This window comes from Centrocercus urophasianus, unplaced genomic scaffold, assembly GCF_019232065.1.
Source record: "Centrocercus urophasianus isolate 14NV4802_14NV808 unplaced genomic scaffold, USGS_Curo_1.0 seq_10, whole genome shotgun sequence".
In the NCBI taxonomy this organism is placed as follows: Eukaryota; Metazoa; Chordata; class Aves; order Galliformes; family Phasianidae; genus Centrocercus; species Centrocercus urophasianus.
Window position 1 is genome coordinate 1094013 of NW_024884142.1, and position 18181 is coordinate 1112193.

The following is an 18181-nucleotide window of genomic DNA, read 5'->3' on the forward strand; positions in this document are numbered from 1 at the left end:
GAGTACGTACCATCGCGTTGTCTTTAGAAGACAGGAGAGGCTTTTATCCACCAATGGCTTTTTGCACCAGCTCTTTTAAGCACTATAGTCAAGGGTGAATTTCATTTAGCCTCACTGATTTAAGAACATTCAAGTGATTTAGGCAATCAGCAGCCTTTTTCTTCTGGATTCTCCCTTACAAGGCTTCCTAGCTCTGTCAGCTATGATTGTATTAAATATCCTGCTACTATTATCCTTTTCATTTAAGACTAGAATAAGCACTGTAACGCATTTCAACCTTCTTACCATCTGTTATTTGCTCTCCATTTTTGTCTTTCCGTTGCTCCTTATACAGCTATGGAATGCCTATGGTAGCTCCTGATATTACTATTTTTCATTACAACAGCAGAAAACCTGCACAGCACACTTTGCCACATTCTGCAGACAACAACCTGCACTCCCTGGAGTTGCAATTTGCGCCTGCTTGTAACCCTGAGGATATTTTCTTCTCATACTGGGTTGCTGGACAAACTGAAATTGTTCTCAGATCTTTGTTTGGAATCACTTATGAGTGGTCTACAACCTGCCTTGCACACCACAGAGACCATCATTAAGGCTGGAAAAGACTACTAACAGCATCTAGCCTAGCCATCAACAAAACCCCACCATGCCCACTGACCATGTCCCTCAGTGCCACATCTCCATGGCTCTTGAACACCTCCAGGGACGGTGACTCCACCATCTCTGCGGGCAGCCTGTGCCAACACCTCAGGTCCTATATAAGGAGATATAATTATGAAAGAACCTAATGAATATATTGTATAAAATGCTAAGGAAGATTCTGAGCACTTTCATGGCATGGCTTTTCAGCTGTTTTAAACCTTGGCGTATCTCACATTGGATCTAGGGAGCTGCTCAGGTTTTGCAGAACATCTAGTCAATCAATGCAGTGCTGAGCAGTGAAGAAGCTGGACTCCTCTGTGGTCCTTTTATGGCCAGGACAATCCTGCATAGGCTAGGGCACCACTACCACAGTAGCAAAGGCTTTTTGGAAAGTCACAGGGAACGTGGTAGAGCAGTGACTTTGGAGAGATGCTGTTTGGCCAAACTCAAGGCACCTATTGCACTGATGTCAATTTCAGGAGCTGAACTGAACGCAGGGTCTTTAACCAGACTGAAATCACAACTGTGTTTCATAAAAAAAGGGAGAGAAAAAGTTTAGAGATCATCTTATTTTTCCTTAATTACCTAAACATTTGGGGATGAGATCCAGATGGTGATGGGGTTTTGATGGGTTTGAGTGTACTCTCAGAAAGTATGCTGATGACACCTACCTAAATGGTACAGTTGACACAACAGAAGGAAGGAATGCCAACAAGAAAGATCAGGACAGGCTTGAAAAGTAGGCCCACATGAACCTAATGAAATTTAACAAGGCAACCCCAGATATCAGTATAGACTCAGAGAAGAACTCCTTGACAGCAGCCCTGCCAAGAAGGAATCCTGATGGCCAAAAAGCTGGACATGAGCCAGCAGTGTGCTCTCGTAGCTCGGCAGGCCAACAGTATCCTGGGTTGCATCAATAGAGGAGTGGCAGCAGCAGGGAGGTGATTGTCCCCCTCTCCTCTGCCCTTGTGAGGCCCCAGCTGGAGCACTGTGTCCAGGTCTTGGCCCCCAGTATAGGAAAAATGTGGAGCTGTTGGTAGGTCCAGAGGGGGGCCACAAAGATGTCAGAGGGCTGGAACACCTCTCCTATGAAGAAAGGCTGAGGGAACTGGACTTGTTTAACCCGGAGAAGAGAAGGCTGTGGGGGGGCTTCATTGTGCTTTCCAGTACTTGAAGGGTGCTTACAAGCAGGAGAGGGACTGACTTTTTACATGGTCTGATAGTGACAGGACAAGTAAGAACAGCTTTAAACTAAAAGAGGGGAGATTTAGGTTAGATTTTAGGAAGAAATTTTTTACTCAGAGTGTGGTGAAGAACTGGCACTTGTACCCAGAGAAGCTGCGTATTCTGTGATTCTGTGATTCTGTGGGTGCCCCATCCCTGGAGATGCCCAAGGCCAGGCTGGATGGGGCCCTGGGCAGCCTGGGCTGGTGGAGGGCAACCCACAGCAGGAGGTTGGGACTGGAAGATCTTTAAGGTCTCTCCAATGTAAGCCATTCTATCATTCTACAATCCAGCTTCAGAACCCCTAACTGGGTACATACATGCATGTACTTGACAGCTAGACATATAAACTCATATTATAATTAACAGTCATCTAGTCAAATCACTTAATGCAGTCCTCAGAGCAATTGCAGCTGGCTGAATGCATCACACACCAGGGGAAGCAGAGTATCAATGTCCTGTTCTGGCCTAAAGCTGTGAGTTAGCAGCTCCTGGCAAAGGGACAGCATGCCTCAGAGCAGGCCTCAGAGCATGCTGCATTAACGTGTCTGCAACAGGATGCCAGCCTAAACTGGAGGATGATTAATTCGCCTGTCTGGTGGGAATTTCTGCCCCCATTTGCCCTGGGCACCGCGCTCAGGTCACAGTCACACTGTGAGGAAGCCTACATTATCTTGGGTCAGTGCTGACTGAGAGGAATATAAAATCAACACAATTTGCTATAGATTGAAATTGACCTTTTTCATTCTCACACAGAAGCAACTCCCATCTTGGCAGGCCGGCCAGACTTAAACAAACTGGACTACAAAACAACTGAAGACTGGTTTTATTCCAAGCTGGCAGTTTAAGTGGGGACGTTTACTTTGGTAAACTTTTGTGGCATTCCTCCTGCTCATCATATAGGCATTACAAATGCTTGCAAGTGGGCTTTATTCTGCTATCTTGTAATTCTCAGTTAGACAACCCTCTTCAGTATCACATTAAAAATAATCTTTTTATTCTCAAATCTGTAATCCAGTACAACCCTCCCAGGTGTCCTCTGAAAGGACTTTCCATGCGCTCCTGCACAGGCTTGAGCTGCAACAATATGCAGTTAGTTTCAAAAGGAAATAAGTTTACCGCTACAGAGTCCAATTTCCTACTCCTTAAGTGTTACAGCAGAAAGCTCTCAAGATTTTTAACATTTTTGAAGCAATGCCCAGAGAGGTTAAAATAATGTTTCCCCTATGCCTTATAACTCGTCTGTCTCTCTTGCTTACTGTTCTTCCTACAAAGCTCCCTTTGTGCCATCTGCCCAAAGAAACATGTTTAAGCCAGAAATGGAAATACAGAAGTTTGATTACCCATGTTAAGGTAGGGGTTTTCTCCAATAAACTGCTGTTTCAGCAGTTTGTGCTTAAACCGAGAGAGCTTTGAAGCTTTAGAAAGTAGGAGCATATTCAATTCATCTGAGAGCGACTGAGGAGGTTTACATCATCCCACAGGAGAATGGGTTCAGTGGGGACCTCTTTGAATGGAGAATGCCATCAGGGATGGTCCTGAATCACAGAATGGCTCGGGTTGAAAGAAACCTTAAAGACCATCTAGTTCCTACTCCCAACAGCTTAAGCAGCACCAGCTTCCTGCTGCATGAAACTTCTTCAGATTAGGAGAGGGCACTCTGATTGTAAAAATAAATAGCAAAACCCCCAGATATGTAGACGCCAACCTTTGGTTCCCACCCTGCAGTGGAGCATTGAGCTGCTAGCAGAATGGCTCCAGCCTGGAGGCCCAAGTGGTTTGCCCTTCCCAGAAATACCCTTCTAGATTGTATTTTCATGGCACATGGCTGTGTTATTTGGCAATTAGTGTTCTTGCTTTGATTCATCTAAGCCCCGGGTATTACAAAGGAATGCACTGTTTCCAATAACCTCTTGCACAATCATACATCCAATTCCAGCCAAAGCTCTCTGGTCTGCTTGGTATTTATTCATTACCTGAATTGACTTCTTGGAATTGCAGTGTTTCCTTCAGATTAAACCAAAGGGTCTGCTAACATGGCAGCTGACAGCCTCATAATACACTGAGAGAACTATGCAGCCAACAACCTGGTTTGCAGTGCTGGGCTCACATGGTGACTCGGCAGGGGAATGCCACCTGCATAAATCTGATGCCTAGCAAGAAGAAAAGAGTAGCCCTTCTGTCTTCCTGAAATAAGGTTTCAATGTGACACCTTTGTGGCAGCACAGCTGACTTAATGCTGTAATGTCATCAGTGCTGCATAAAGGGAACTGCTGTCCTCTTTTCCAAAGTGTTTGCAAAGCAGCATACAGGCAGGCATTTCTAGCAGTAATACAATGAGTGTTTTTTTCTAACACACAGACTTTAAAATCACAGAATTATAGAACGGCTTGGGTTGCAAGGGACCTCAAGGACTATCAAGTCCCAATTCCCATGCCACAGGCAGGGTTGCCATCATGTACATTAAATTGCCCAGGGCCTCGTCCAACCTGGCCTTAAACACCTCCAGGGATGGAGCAATTTGTTCCAGCACCTCACTGCATCAATGATAGAATAGAATATCCCAAGTTGGAAGGGACCCACAAGGATAATCAAGACAAACTCCTAGTTCTGCACAGGACAGCCCAGAAATCAGATCATATACATAAAGATAAATCATTAATCTATTACAGCTGGAATTTACCTGATAGTAAGGCTTAAAAAGCCCTCCATATTATCATCTCATTGACTGAACTCTGCCAAACAAACATTCTAAATTCCCCCAGAGGTCACTGCAATGGTAACTGGCATTTCCTACTCCAACACCAGCATATGTATAGATGCAACCACAAAGGCATGCTGCCAACAATTCAGAGGCTGAAGCTTATAAGAAACTTCCCAAAATCCAATGAACTCCTGACACATACAGCTCTTCAACACACTGATGCAAACACTCACCTACAGTAATTCTCTGAAATACTTCTTGGCTATGGCACAAAACAATTTTCTTTCTGGAGGTTCTTAAGCAGAGCAAGGGAACACAGCTGAGCACCTGTGAGAAGCTTCTTGCAAATGGATGTCTTTGCAAGGTCACTGCTTTAGCGAGAGTTGAAAACAAGTTTGTAAATACACTGAAGATAAGTTGGGAAAGCCACAGAAATTAAGAGACTGAGAGGTCTGGGGCCAGGGAGCTCCTCAAACAAACTGGGCATGGTGGCAATGGGTTGACTGGAAGATCTTAGTGATCTTTTCCAACCTTAATGATTCTATGAATTTAAAATTGTATAGAAATAATTTAGTAGGCTTTCACTGACGGGTATCTCTCTAAAAAAAATTAATAGATTAATGCAGGAGGAACTTAATGAACTGCAAACTTCACCCACATATTCTTTGTGGATCTCTTCTGCTTTTTTATCCTGCTTCTTCCTCCCATGGATTGCTAAGTGCATGTTCCTACGCTGATTCTGCTCCTGCTGCTCCCTTTTCTTCTCCTTCTCTAAGCCTGTATAGGCTCTGAGTGTGTCTGACTGCCACCAGGAAAAGCTTCATTTAAATCTGAGCTCTTTGAGCAGCCTGTCCCTGTGAAATCACAGTGGTTACCGCTCATCCCTTGCGTTTTTCACTTTCAGAGAAATTGGAGCTTCTTGCACTTTCATTATGGCATCTTTTTGAATTCGTCTGCTCTTCCCACAAATGGATTTCAAAGCATTAGGGTAGTCTGGGCTTCTCAAAGAAGTCTAATTGAACTGTAATAGAGTGTTAGTGCCTAATTCACTTAGGCTCCCTTGGAAGCCGTGCCATTCATACTTATTCTAGCACTGCTTTCCTGAAGCTTAATGCTCTTAAGTACATTGATTGATCAATTAATTTCCTATTATGATCAACTTAAGCGATCTGTACATGCTGGCATTGTGTATCAGTGTTTGAATAGATCATTACCTCCTTGTCACCACAAAATCATGCTCATTCCCTCTCTGATTCCTCCTAGTCTTGGAGTGTGTTGGTCTTTTGCATAATGTTGGAGACTCTGTAAAATCTGCATGATGAATTATGCTGCCATCTTAACTGCAGACCAGAGACCTTCGATTTGCTCTCTCACAGTTACCCACCTGCTTCTCCTCCACAGTTTCTTGTTTCCTGTCAATTCTTTTTAATTGTTAAAATACAGCTCATTGGCATTCTTAACATTTTTGACAAATTCTCTTCTTCACTTTTCTTTATCCTCGTTTCCACATAGAGTGTCTTCATGTAGGCATTGTTTTTGCTCAGACTGATTTGCATGGTCTCAACTTCATCCCCATGGTCCTACAGCTGTCACACCCTCATTGTATCCTCCCAGCCAACTCCTCTCCTTTGGACTTCAAATACTTACAGACATTTATCTCTCTCTAGCTGTCATTAGGCCAAGTCATGCATATTCACATCTTTTAATCTTTCTTTCTCACATCAATTCCTTCACTCTTTTAATCATTTGTGCTGCTCTTCTCTAAATTACCTCCAATTTGTCTACGCATCTCTGGTTCCCAGGCACCATGAAGATGCTGTTTAGACAAATCCGCCTCTGAGGACACAAGTTCATAGAAGGCTTTTTAATGCCTTTATGGCACAGACATTTCATTTTGCTGTTGGACATTGTGATTTTAAAAGGGGTTTAAAAGCAGGCACACAATTACATCCATGAAGAGTGCATCAAAAGGTGACTGCCAATGAGCGGAGCCTCTGCTCCGTCACTCACGGCTGCAGTAACTGCCACTCTTCCAGCCATAAACTGCTCAGCTTGTTGAAATATTTGTCCTCTCCTCACATCTTGTCCTTCCTCAGGGGGAGAGGGAAGCTTCACACAACTAGGCACTTTGTTTTCATAGGCTTTCTGTTATTAATAGGTATGTTGCTGTGTTTTTTATGTTGGAGAAAACGGACACAACTTTGGACTTGGAGCAGAAGGTGGGAAAGTTTCCCGTGAGCTTTGGTCTGTCTGTGCTGTGGGCAAACAGCAAATTGCAGCATATCCAGCACCATTACATCTTCCCATTCCAGACTGATGCTGGGCACAACTGCAGCATTTCACACCTCTGCAGGTCATCAGCATTGGTGGACAATTATAGCTCGTTATCATAGGATCATAAGGGTTGGAAAAGATCTCTAAGATCATCCAGTCAAACCATCAGCTCATCACTCTTTCATAGAGTCATAAAGCTTGGAAAAGACCAGCATAATTATCTATTCCATCCCCAACCCACCCCAGATGCCCACTAACCATCTCCAGGTGCCACATCTCAACAGTTCTGGAACACCTCCAGAGACAGTGACTCCCACACCTCCCTGGGCAGCAACCACTGCCTGATCATGGATCCTCCCAGCAGCACGTGCAGAAGACATTGCTTCCTTCCAGCTTATAGTACAATAAACAGGGGAATAAAGATGAAACGACCGGTCCAAGTCCACACAGACAGTGGGGGGATGCATTCAGGTTCAGGCTGTGCCCAAGGGCCCAGGGTGCCCAGCAGGAGTCTTTGCTGGTGTTTGGATGGCTCAGATCATATTGGTTTTTGGACAGTAAAGCCTCCATTACACTATACTTTTTTTTTGCATGAGTTTGCCATGGTTACAATAAGCTTATCAAGGGGATAACCGCTAGGATGAACCCTACAATCTTGTCTACCAGTCAGTTAGAGGAGTAAATAGAAAAATAGTAAATTCAGCTTTTCCAGATGTGTCAGCTGGCTGCAGACTTTCCACACAGTGACAGGCAATCAGGAGGAATTCCTGCAACCAGTGTTCTGCTTCTGCTGGCAAAGGAAATTACCCAAGTATTCAGGACTTCACATCACAGGCTGCTTCTTTTGGTGAGACTGATTAGACGCTACTGCACTCCAAGCATCCCTAAAATAGCTCCATAAATGTTACCAGATGAGCCACCGTGCTGCTTTGATGCACTGGATACAGCTATTTACCAAATCTTAGCTTAACACTTATGTCATTATCTGCACTGATTCTCTGTTTCATGTAGCTGGATCAGCAACCTTTAAAGCACTGTTATTTTTTCTTTGTAACAAGTTTAAGGTGCTGTTTCTTTGCAATCCCACAGATGCTTTTCCTAACACCATAAGACCTCATATGAGAACAATTTGCAAAATTAAAAGTCAGAGTATAGCTTTTCAATAGCTTTTCAATAGCTTTTCAATAGCTTTTCATTTTGCAGATGAACTCTGATTCCTTCCCTACCACTGCCCTCCAACCTGATGGTGAAAGACTAACAAAAGCGAAAAGAATCTGATACCCAAAGAAGAGCTTTTAGAAAGGTACAGAATCAGAAGGATATGTAACTCAGTGCCCTCCCATGAGAATGGGTGAGAAAATCTCCAGAGAGGTCCTTTCAAGAGGAACAGGACAGGCAGTGACACACATGTTGCTGTAAGAGCGTAGCTCAAGGTGCTCTGGTGTGGGGAATGGCAATGTTAGCTTCACATAACAGGTTGAGATGTACCTTTAGGTGAAGGCTCACACTATGGGTAGCCCATTTTCAATGTCTCACCACTCTTTTGGAGAAGACATTTTTCCTTATACCCAACCTGACACAACTTAAAACCTCTTGTCCTGCTGTTATCTGGGAGAAGAGGTCAACCCACACCGTGCCACAACTTCCTTTCAGACAGTTGTAGATCAGGTCACTCGTGAACCCTCCCTCTTATCCTCTTCTCCAGAGGATAATTCCTCTTCTCTTCTGCTGGTGCCAGAAACCTGCCTTTGGGTGAATTGCTGTGCCCTAAAGAAGCTTTGAAAGAGGCACTTACATCACCTGACTCAGAGCCATTAAGAATAAAAACCCTCTAATGTGACAGCAGAGATTGGCCTGTCAGGTAAGGGCAGATGAGAAGTGGTCTTGGAAATCCAGGTTGCAGGAGACTTAATGACCAATGTCTTACCCAGGTGGGCTTTGGGCTGTTTCTGGCTAAAACTCTCCTACCCATAGGTCCCACCAGTCGGCAGCAGAAGCACAAACCCTACTGTTGCTTTGATGCCCCCATGTGCTATTTTCTGACCCTGAAGAGAGAAAGAAATAATTGAGCAAATCCATCTCACCAAACTGTGAATAAAGTCAATACATCCATGCACAGCTCTTGCAAGGAAGTCGAGCCTGCATCTGTTGTTTCCATGGTTGCTCAGACTGTAAAAGTAATGGGAGCTGGGCACTTCCGGACATGGCGGCCCTTGCTGCACATCAAGTACAAATTTTCACTTATCATCTTTATCTGAAGTTATCTGATTATTTAGATCCTTCTTCCTTCCAACCCACCCTCAGAGCTATTTGTTTCTGAGTACTGAAAATGCAGTAGTCATTTTTGTAAAGACGGTATTTTTCATGGTAAGTATGAGCTCCCACTTTTAGAAAATAAGTACCTGTTTAACTAAGAGCTTTATCATAGATCACGCAGTGCACAGAGTTAAAAAAAATAATAGAATCAACCAGGAACAACAGCCATCTGAAGAAACGAGCTTAGTGGTAGGATTGGACATGAAAATAGCTATCTGCATGGTATCTTTAGCATTAATTTATTCAAGACCCTCGTCTCTGGATAAATACAAATTAAAAATTAAAAGCCCTTGTAAAGTAATGCATGAAACCAAAGCACCGCAGAGAAATTTGGAGAAGCAAATAAAACTGCCAGCATCAGCTGCAAAGGCTTTGCAGAAGGTGAAAAGAAAAGAAGGAAACTTGGAATTTAAATACAAAAACAACACAGAAAACCAACCCAACCACAACATGAAAGCAAGAGAGGAGGAGATGGCGGTGGTGGAGAAACCACCACTTAAAAAATAAATTCATAACATCACCGCAGCAGGGCGCAGGAGGAAATATTTTAACCATCAGTTTGGAAAACACAACCCAGACCACCTGATGAGTGACACCTTCTGTTTGCACCAGGCAAACTGTCTCCTGCTGCAGGGTTCTCGTGCTCCAGCCCCTGGGAATAATCCTTAAGTTTGCATTAGTTTCGGAGCTCAGAGCTGCATGGAGCTGACTGCTGTCATCAAATGTTAAGCAAGCTGTGAAATACTCCATAAAACCATGTTTTTCAATGCCAGCAAGAGCCAGAAAGTGGTTCATTTCAGTAAATCAATGATATTGTGTAGATGTTACAGGTAATAACAATATCAGGTAATACTAAAAGGCACCTCTGGCATGTGCATGAGGTGGCTGCAGACTGGCAGTTCCCCAGCACAAAATCTCGCTGAGCTATGTTAGCTGTTCACACAGGACATGAAAGGTGGAGAAAAGCCCTTGCCAAGGTCAGTCAGCATCTCTGTCCTTCAGAAAGAGAGATCTGGGGTTCAGGCCACAACCCAAGACTGACTCTCAAGACCTTCAAGTTGGAGGCTTTTAATTATCACTACGGTAATCCTCTGGTCCCAAGGATAACCACAACCATCAAACAGTCACTTTTTAGCATTAATCTGGAGACAGTGCTGGGTGAAGTAACATGCTTAGTTTCTTGAGTAGAGGGCAGACGGCACAGCAGAGATGGTTGAGCAAGGGCTAACTAATAAATATATAACACTCAGGGGGTTATCTATGTAGCTGACAGAAATTCAGAATCACTTGTTGTGTGCTGAAGCTACACGCATTCAAGATGTGCCATCAAAAGAAATACTGATTTTCTGATAGATTTTTATTTCCCACTGTTGCTAAAATGCATCCTCTTCATAAAGTAACATCTTCCACAACTCTAATCCTTCCTGATTTATCTACGACCAAGCTTGCAGCCAGCAGCTTGAAGCCCTAGCTTTGTACAGTGCATGTCACAAATGAGATTTTGACTCCAAATGATCAGATATGGGGATCAGATTGTGAAATTACTTAGATTTTGTGCATAGCCTGCATTCCCTTTCTCTTTCTTTATCTGAATTGCCCATCCTATCTCCCTCTCATCCTCACATTCACGGTGATAGTTTCTATTTTAGAAGCATTTACGGGAATGGAGCGGAGTGAGGCTGCTGAGATTATTTTTACCTGAGCTCTGATTGCAGCGTCCTTCTTAATCCACTTTATCACTGTTTCATACACCAGCTCCTCTGCTTTGGTGTTCAGGCTGTCATTGGACATATAGGAAATGAAGTCGTCTTTTGAGATATTAAGGATCTCCTCTTGGTTTGCCACCTCTGGGAAAATCTGCAGGGCGTATGCTTTGGCCATGTTGTATAGTTCAGTGCACTGCATGGCTTCAGCCATGGCTAATATTCCTAAGCAGTTGCTAGCAGTCAGCTGTTTCTCTAAAAGGAACAAATAAAAGGCAAGTGAGAATTATTAAAAGCAAGATTCACATTTTTTCACTGAGCTCATGAAAAAATAAATGCCACGGACAGAACTCCAACGCTAATTAATTTCAGGGAGTTAATTAGAAGCAGCACCCTGTATTACTTCAGGACTGGGGCTTAATGCAGAAAATCAAAGTCTGTCTAACAACTGAACTGGGGACTGGGAGAGAAACATGCTTTCTGTGTTTGCTTTTTGTGCAAACCTTCATACACACTGGGAAAACCCACTGACATAATACTGTCTCGGGCTTCCCAAAGGACAGGAATCCAGCCAAGAGAGTCCTGCTATTCGTACCGCTTACAATGTTGCTTTAAGAAACAGCAAAGATGTAAACGGCAGTGCAGACACTTAAGAATAAATGCAAACAGCACTGAGGACATTTCTGAGGATGCTGCAGTCGCTTTATGATAATTTTTGCCCTGTTCAGCTACTAAGCTACTTCAAATAAAAAAAAAAATATATCAAAAAATCCCCCCCTCCCCTCCTTTTTTTCAAAGGAACTTTGTTGCTGCTGAATGTGATGACATCCCTTATGCAAAACACAGATTACACCAACGCCTTCTGTTAAATGTTGTGTAGTGAGTTTCAAAGAAAATCGCGCACAGAGGAGACAGCATTATCTCCTACCCGGAAAACAGAACTAACAGCACAGTGTGTAGCTTTGTGTTAAAGTGTGCTACACCACACATTTGACTGTACTTTTTTTCCCTTTCAGGAAAAACCCACCAACTTCAGAAATTCATAAGAGGAACTCGATTTTTTTCTCAGATTCTATTAACCAAGCCACTACTGGTATATTCTTTAAGATGTAAGACAGAAAAAAAAAAAAAAAAAATAGAGGGGGAGACAGACTTCAATAGAATCATAGAATCATAGAATGGCCTGGATTGAAAAGGAGCACAGTGCTCATCCAGTTCCAACCCCCTGCTGTGTGCAGGGTTGCCAACCAGCAGACCAGGCTGCCCAGAGCCACATCCAGCCTGGCCTTGAATGCCTGCAGGGATGGGGCATCCACAGCCTCCTTGGGCAACCTGTTCCAGTGCCTCACCACCCAATAGACCACATCAGGACTGGTGGCAGACTTCCGTGCTGCTAGAAAAACAAGTGCATCCCACTTGGGCAGTGTCATAGCTCAGTGCATTATTTCAGAGCACTGGAGAGGAATGTCAGGTAGCCTCAAACCTCTTCAAGCACAACTCCCATTGCATTGCCTCCACTGAAAATGCCAGTGATTTGTCCCTACACTCAGATTCTGCCTTCACCAAATGTAAAACCTGCATGCTATCTGTACATGGCTTTTATTAAAATGGGATTACAACCCTTTTTTTTTTTAGCTTAAAGACACCCCCTTCTGTGTGTGGGCTGTTGGTTTTTTCTTCAATAAAATAAATTTTTTTAAAAAATTATTTTTTTCTGCATCTCTAACTATCTTGAAAGAAGGCTATCTCATTTTGCATCATTTGATTGTGCTGACTGCAAGAAGCCCATTTCCTGAAGCACACCAGAACAGTGGCACTGCTTTCTGTCAGAAGATTTTGTCACTCAAAGCCTGCCCAGAGACAGGCTGCAAACTGACAGCTGAAGCACAAAGCTCCCAAAAATTCTGATCTTCCAATTAAAAGAACCAAAAATCTCTTCAAAGGCTTTTGGTTCTGTCCATTGGCAGCAGCTTTGTGTATACGTATGGCTATGGGTAAAATAATCACCTAACAGAGCCTCTCATCATTGCTTGGCAAACCTCCAAGTCAAAGACAAATCTGACACTGCCCCACCTCATCCTCATAAGTTTTATAATCAAGGAAATAATAAGGTTTGACTTATCGTGCGTTTACTACCATACAGTGGAAAAAGCCTGCAAGAATGAATCTTTCCCTTGAAGGGCCTAGCTCAGCCTCTGTCAGGACAGATTCCCATATCTTCCCCAGCTGAGCCTGAGGTATGGGGCAGAAAAAGCAGAGCTCACAGCTGATTTCTTCTCATCTGGGTAAGTTTCTTTAATTCCTGTACTGTTGTGCTGATGCAGCCCTGGTACATGGGGTGTCCAAGCAGCTCCACGTATTGCTGCAGAGATTCACACCTTCTTCCCTGAAACTGCTTGATGGCAGACCCCAAGATGCAATTTATCTGATAATATTTTGGATCTCCACTTCAGGATGAGCAGAATCATGCCCTACTAGTGCCTGCTACTCTTATCTGACTCTAAAGGAAGATTAAATGACTGCTTACCTACAAACTTCCATTACATAATACAGCCAATCCCAAGCAATCCCAGGGATGCATTCAATCAAAAGACAGCTACGGACCAGTTCTGCCCCATCTGCTGCTGAGCCATTTTCCTTTGCATGCTGACATGGTTACAACGATCGCTGTTTTTGTCACAGTGACACTTGACTTGGAACAACACGTTTTTGTGGAATTTCACCTTGAGTTCGTTCAGAACACGACTACTGACACAGCATTCAAGGATGGTTTGTGACAGAAATGGCTTTATGGGCTTTAAGGATATCTGATGTAATCTAGAAGGTTCTCACCAGTTGGAGTCAGTGTTGGATATCATATTTGTCTCCATGTAATACTGCAGGTCAGCAACCGGTATTCCTCACTTGTGTTACGTGCAATTTTGGAATCATGTACTAAGTCAGCATGAGAAAAACAACCAGCAGACTGCTAAGATTGCACTTCTTGGATGGCAATGAAAGGAACAGCAGAGATAAAGTCCTCTAGAGTAGAGTCAGAAGAATTACTGAGTGAGACTGCAGTAATATCAGCATGGAAAATCAGTGGTTGGCACAAGATCCCTATGTGTGCATTTAGTATTTCACTTAGAGATGGTTTCTAGGTGATGACTTCGATATCTTCAAATAGCACAAAACCTGCACTTCTCAGCATACGCTGTGGTCACTCTGATAGGGATCTTATTTCTTTCTCAGTTGCCTATGTCACAAACACAAGCAAGACAGGGAAGATTTACGGATGCATTCACTATCCCGAAGACTTCAGTTCTACAGTGAGAGTGCTCCTTTTATTTCCTATCTCTAGAAAAGCTTGATGCTTTAGTTTCTCCAGCACTGGCCAATGTGGTTCTCCATCTGGCTGAAAATTTTCCACCATGGATAAACAAAAATTACCTACAACACTTTCTTGAATTCATAAGAACTATAAAAGCCTATTCTACCATTGGGTGCTTGAGTATATTTACGGAGGTCACTGGTCCTTCATTAGGCTTTTCTCATTGCTCCCACACATTTACTTTCTAAACTTCGTGCTTTTCTTCCAGGGCACTGAAGTCAGAGCTCCTGCTCTTTTCTCCATGAATCTAACAGGTTTCACCAATTTCTTTAGACTTGAAGGAAGTGAATTTGTAAAATCTCAGCAACAGGTAGAAATGCAAGCTCACAGTCTGTTCACTCCTGCAATGGGAGTCTCTGCATCACAGCCCAAACTGTGGTACTGATGGACCTCCTGAAATCTGATGTGAGCCATGACTGTAATGGCAGCATCATTTCGTTGCAAAAGAAATATGAGAAAAAGAAAAGAAAAATCTCTCAAGTCTTAAGCCATATGGGTTGAGGAAATACCTATGATGTCCTGGCCAGTTTGCAAACATTTGCCCAGCTATCATATGGCAACTGCATGAACCTGTCAGCATTGCTGCATCAGCTGAGAAACTGTTGTCACTTTGCATGGTCTAGACAAAAGCAGAGGAGACAGCATGTGTGAAGGAGAGAACATGGCTATAATTAGCCTAGTGAAGTTGGTTAATAAATCTCTTGTTGAAATGGAACAGTCTTCTGAGCACATTTGCAACAGGTTTCTACCAGAAAGTGAGAACAGATTCAAGGTGCCTCCGCCCAGAGCAACACTGCTGGAGATGCTCGAGCTGCATAGACGTCGTCCAAGAAGGATCCTCCTGGAGCCTCACCATTTAAAAAAGATGATACAAATTTCACCTGGGATGTTGTTATGCTGTGCACAACAGGCCAATTAATTTTTTCTTTTATTTTATTTCCACTTATCCTTCCACTTCTCTCACTGTTTAGACATGGTTATGTATGGGAGAGGATCACTTTGTAATGATGAATCTGCCAGAAACCCTAGAAAAAAACCCACCCTATTTTTACAATATTTCTGCTTTGCTGGGAGGAAGTAGAAGTGGCTGGGATGAAAAGCCATAGAGAAAGCAAAATGCTTTTCTTTAATTTTTTTTTTTTTACATGGCAAATGCTATACTATCTCTGCAGGGCAATTCAGCCACAGCTATAAATAAAAATAAGCAATTACACTCCATGAATTCTCCAAATGAGAATACAAAATTCCAGCGACTCCCCATATATCACTGAACTTATAACCAACTCTACTATTTCACACCATAACATGGTTCACTGAATTCAAATATTAAATATCGGAAAGGAGAAATCTCACATTGATTTAGTGAAATAAATGCATTTTGGTTTTGTGGTGGAAGCTTTAAAGACCGTGCAACTTAAACACATCTCTTCTTCCTAGAAAGGCCGTAAGATCTAATAATGAAAAGTGGTGAAGAGGAGCTGGGGGAAAGCAATGCTACAGCCAGAGCCCTCACTCAAACTGCACAACCAACACAACGGAATTGCAAAGTACAGTTTTCATTTCACCATTATCCACACATTTGGGAACGGATGTATAAATGTAACATAAAAAAAAGTGGGAAGAAGAAGGGAATACAATAGCACAGATTTTTTACTGAATGCCTGCAGTGGTGCCAGCCTGGTCACACCACTAATCTTGTCAGCAGGCCAGATTAGCAGTAAGAATTAACACCGTAGACAACAGGACTCGTCTGAGGACTGTTTTTAAAAAATGACTGACATTTTCTTAACTTTCATCTTTCACATGCTGCAATTTGAAGTGTGTATTTTTAGCGAAAATTGACTAGGAAGAACCTATAGGTCATGTGGGCTGAAGATAAATTTGGAGTTCAAATGGAATGACATCTCCCATAGCAAGCCAAGGGTTGAGGGAGTGCAGAAATCAGACGTCAAAAAACATATATATTGGAATTTGGATATGGGAAGTAAGCAATGTAAGATCAAGATCACATTTTTTGTGTGTTAAAAAGTTTGTGTTAATCAATAATTTATAAATGATTACTGTCCTGTTAAGTGAAATTATAGCCCTGTTATTAAGGGAGTGGCATGTGATACAGGAATTTGGACCAACGTGATTTTCAGTTGAGTTCCACCTCTGGTTCCTGTTCTGCCATGACAGAAATGGGGTTGGCTGGTTCCAGTATGGACCAGTAAAGCTCACTAAACTGATCTGGTAACACTGGATGGTTTTGAAACGGTCTCTACTGGAAGATATAGGAAACGCAAGAGCAGGATGACATGGTGCTGTGGATTAGAATAGGCTTCACATGGGACCATTGGGAATGGACAGGGGGACTGGCATGAGATTACTCTGTACACTTTCACTGGGACAAACACTCCCCATGCACATAGGGCACACTAGTTACCAGAGTAACTTATTTGTAAGGATATGCATGCATCAGACCTTCTCTCTATACAAAAAAGCAAATCCTGCAAACATTCAACCTGCAGCAGTTCAATCAGACCTTGTTTATGAGAACACCAGAAAGATTTTCTCATAGGTGCAGGGAAATTGCAGATCCTGACTCCTCCCTGGGAATTCCCCTCCAACTTCAACATTGTTTGGCAGGTGCAATACCCAACATTTGCTGTCATAGTTATAAACAACTTGTGTATTATAGTCAGGTCTCCATACAGATATCAATATCTGTGAAACAAGATGTCACCGTGGCACCGATCATAAAACAAGATTCAATAGAAGAGTCTATCCAAGTTGTGAAAGCTATTGTCACTCATACAACAGGCTAGACTTCACTGGATTATCTTCTGTAAGCCACTTTGTTGGCATTCAATCCCCAACCCAAATAAATCATGGTTGGTTTTGTTTGGTTTGGTTTTTAAATTTTTTTTGTTTTGTTTTTAAATTACATTTAACTCTCCTAATTATTATGAGTTAAAAGGAAGTCTTAAAAACCTTAAAGTGAAATAAATCTTAAAACCTAAAAAACTAGATGAAATGATTCTTACCTAGAAATGAAACGCAGACTTTACAGAAAGTGTGAAACTGGAACTTGCTGGCAGCTTCCAGGAGAGTTTTTGCATTGGCTGAATCTATGATCAAAGAACCTGTATAAACAAACTCCAGGAGTAATTCCAGGACATCCGCAGTGAGGTTGGACATGGCCAATTCCAGCTTCTCCCCACTTCTGCTACTGTCTCTTGGTGACCTGGTAACAGCAGACAATGAAATTACGAACATTACGCCATCCCCATTTTGTTGGCATTTAGATTAGTGAGGGCTAGAAAATTGCTCTGCACCTCATTATATTTCCCCCTTTTTTTTTTTTTTTTTTGGTTTTTGTTTTTTTTTTTTGTTTATGGAACCACGGAATATGAATTTTAAAATAACTGAACTTAAAACTTTAACTGGATCTGAAAGAGAAGAGTCTTAAAGCAAGTCTTACAAAAAATCTGTTTATTGCTACTCTGCATTTTCATGCAAAAACAGTTGCAAAAGAAAAGGAAAGGAAAGGAAAGGAAAGAAAGAAAAACGAATGAGCCAACATTAATGAAAATGAGGAACAGGATTAGCTTTCAAAGGGAAACAATACATTTTAACATCTCGGTTAACATCTCATCTTCTGTGCATAATATAACTGTTAAGGAAAAAAGCCTCTCCAATTTCAAGAGAAAAGGTCATCTAGTTTTTCAGGAATCCAGTACTGAAATAATTTTAAATGTCATGTCCATTTAAAGATACATTTAAAGACCTTTTCATCAGAAATAACAATAATAAATATTAATTTCTACTTAGCTTGAACTTCTGCGTACGTTATATTGAAGTGCATATATGATAGATACGATAGGCATTAACAGATAGTCATATAAATCTACATGCTTATTCTAAAAATCTATTGTTCCCTTTAGGCACTAAAAAAGGAAGCCC

The 18181-nt window shown here is 42.2% G+C and overlaps 1 protein-coding gene across 2 annotated transcripts in view; it reads right to left on the bottom strand.

The window, feature by feature from the left end:
• KLHL29 (kelch like family member 29) overlaps positions 1 to 18181 on the bottom strand; it is a 403260-nt gene that overhangs the window by 38210 nt on the left and 346869 nt on the right. For both annotated transcript variants that reach the window (XM_042829821.1, XM_042829815.1), the window contains 2 exons: positions 17263 to 17462; positions 10862 to 11121 (listed from right to left, as the gene is read on the bottom strand). In XM_042829821.1, the coding sequence (XP_042685755.1) occupies positions 10862 to 11121; positions 17263 to 17462 (460 nt within the window). The remainder of the gene's footprint in view (positions 1 to 10861; positions 11122 to 17262; positions 17463 to 18181) is intronic.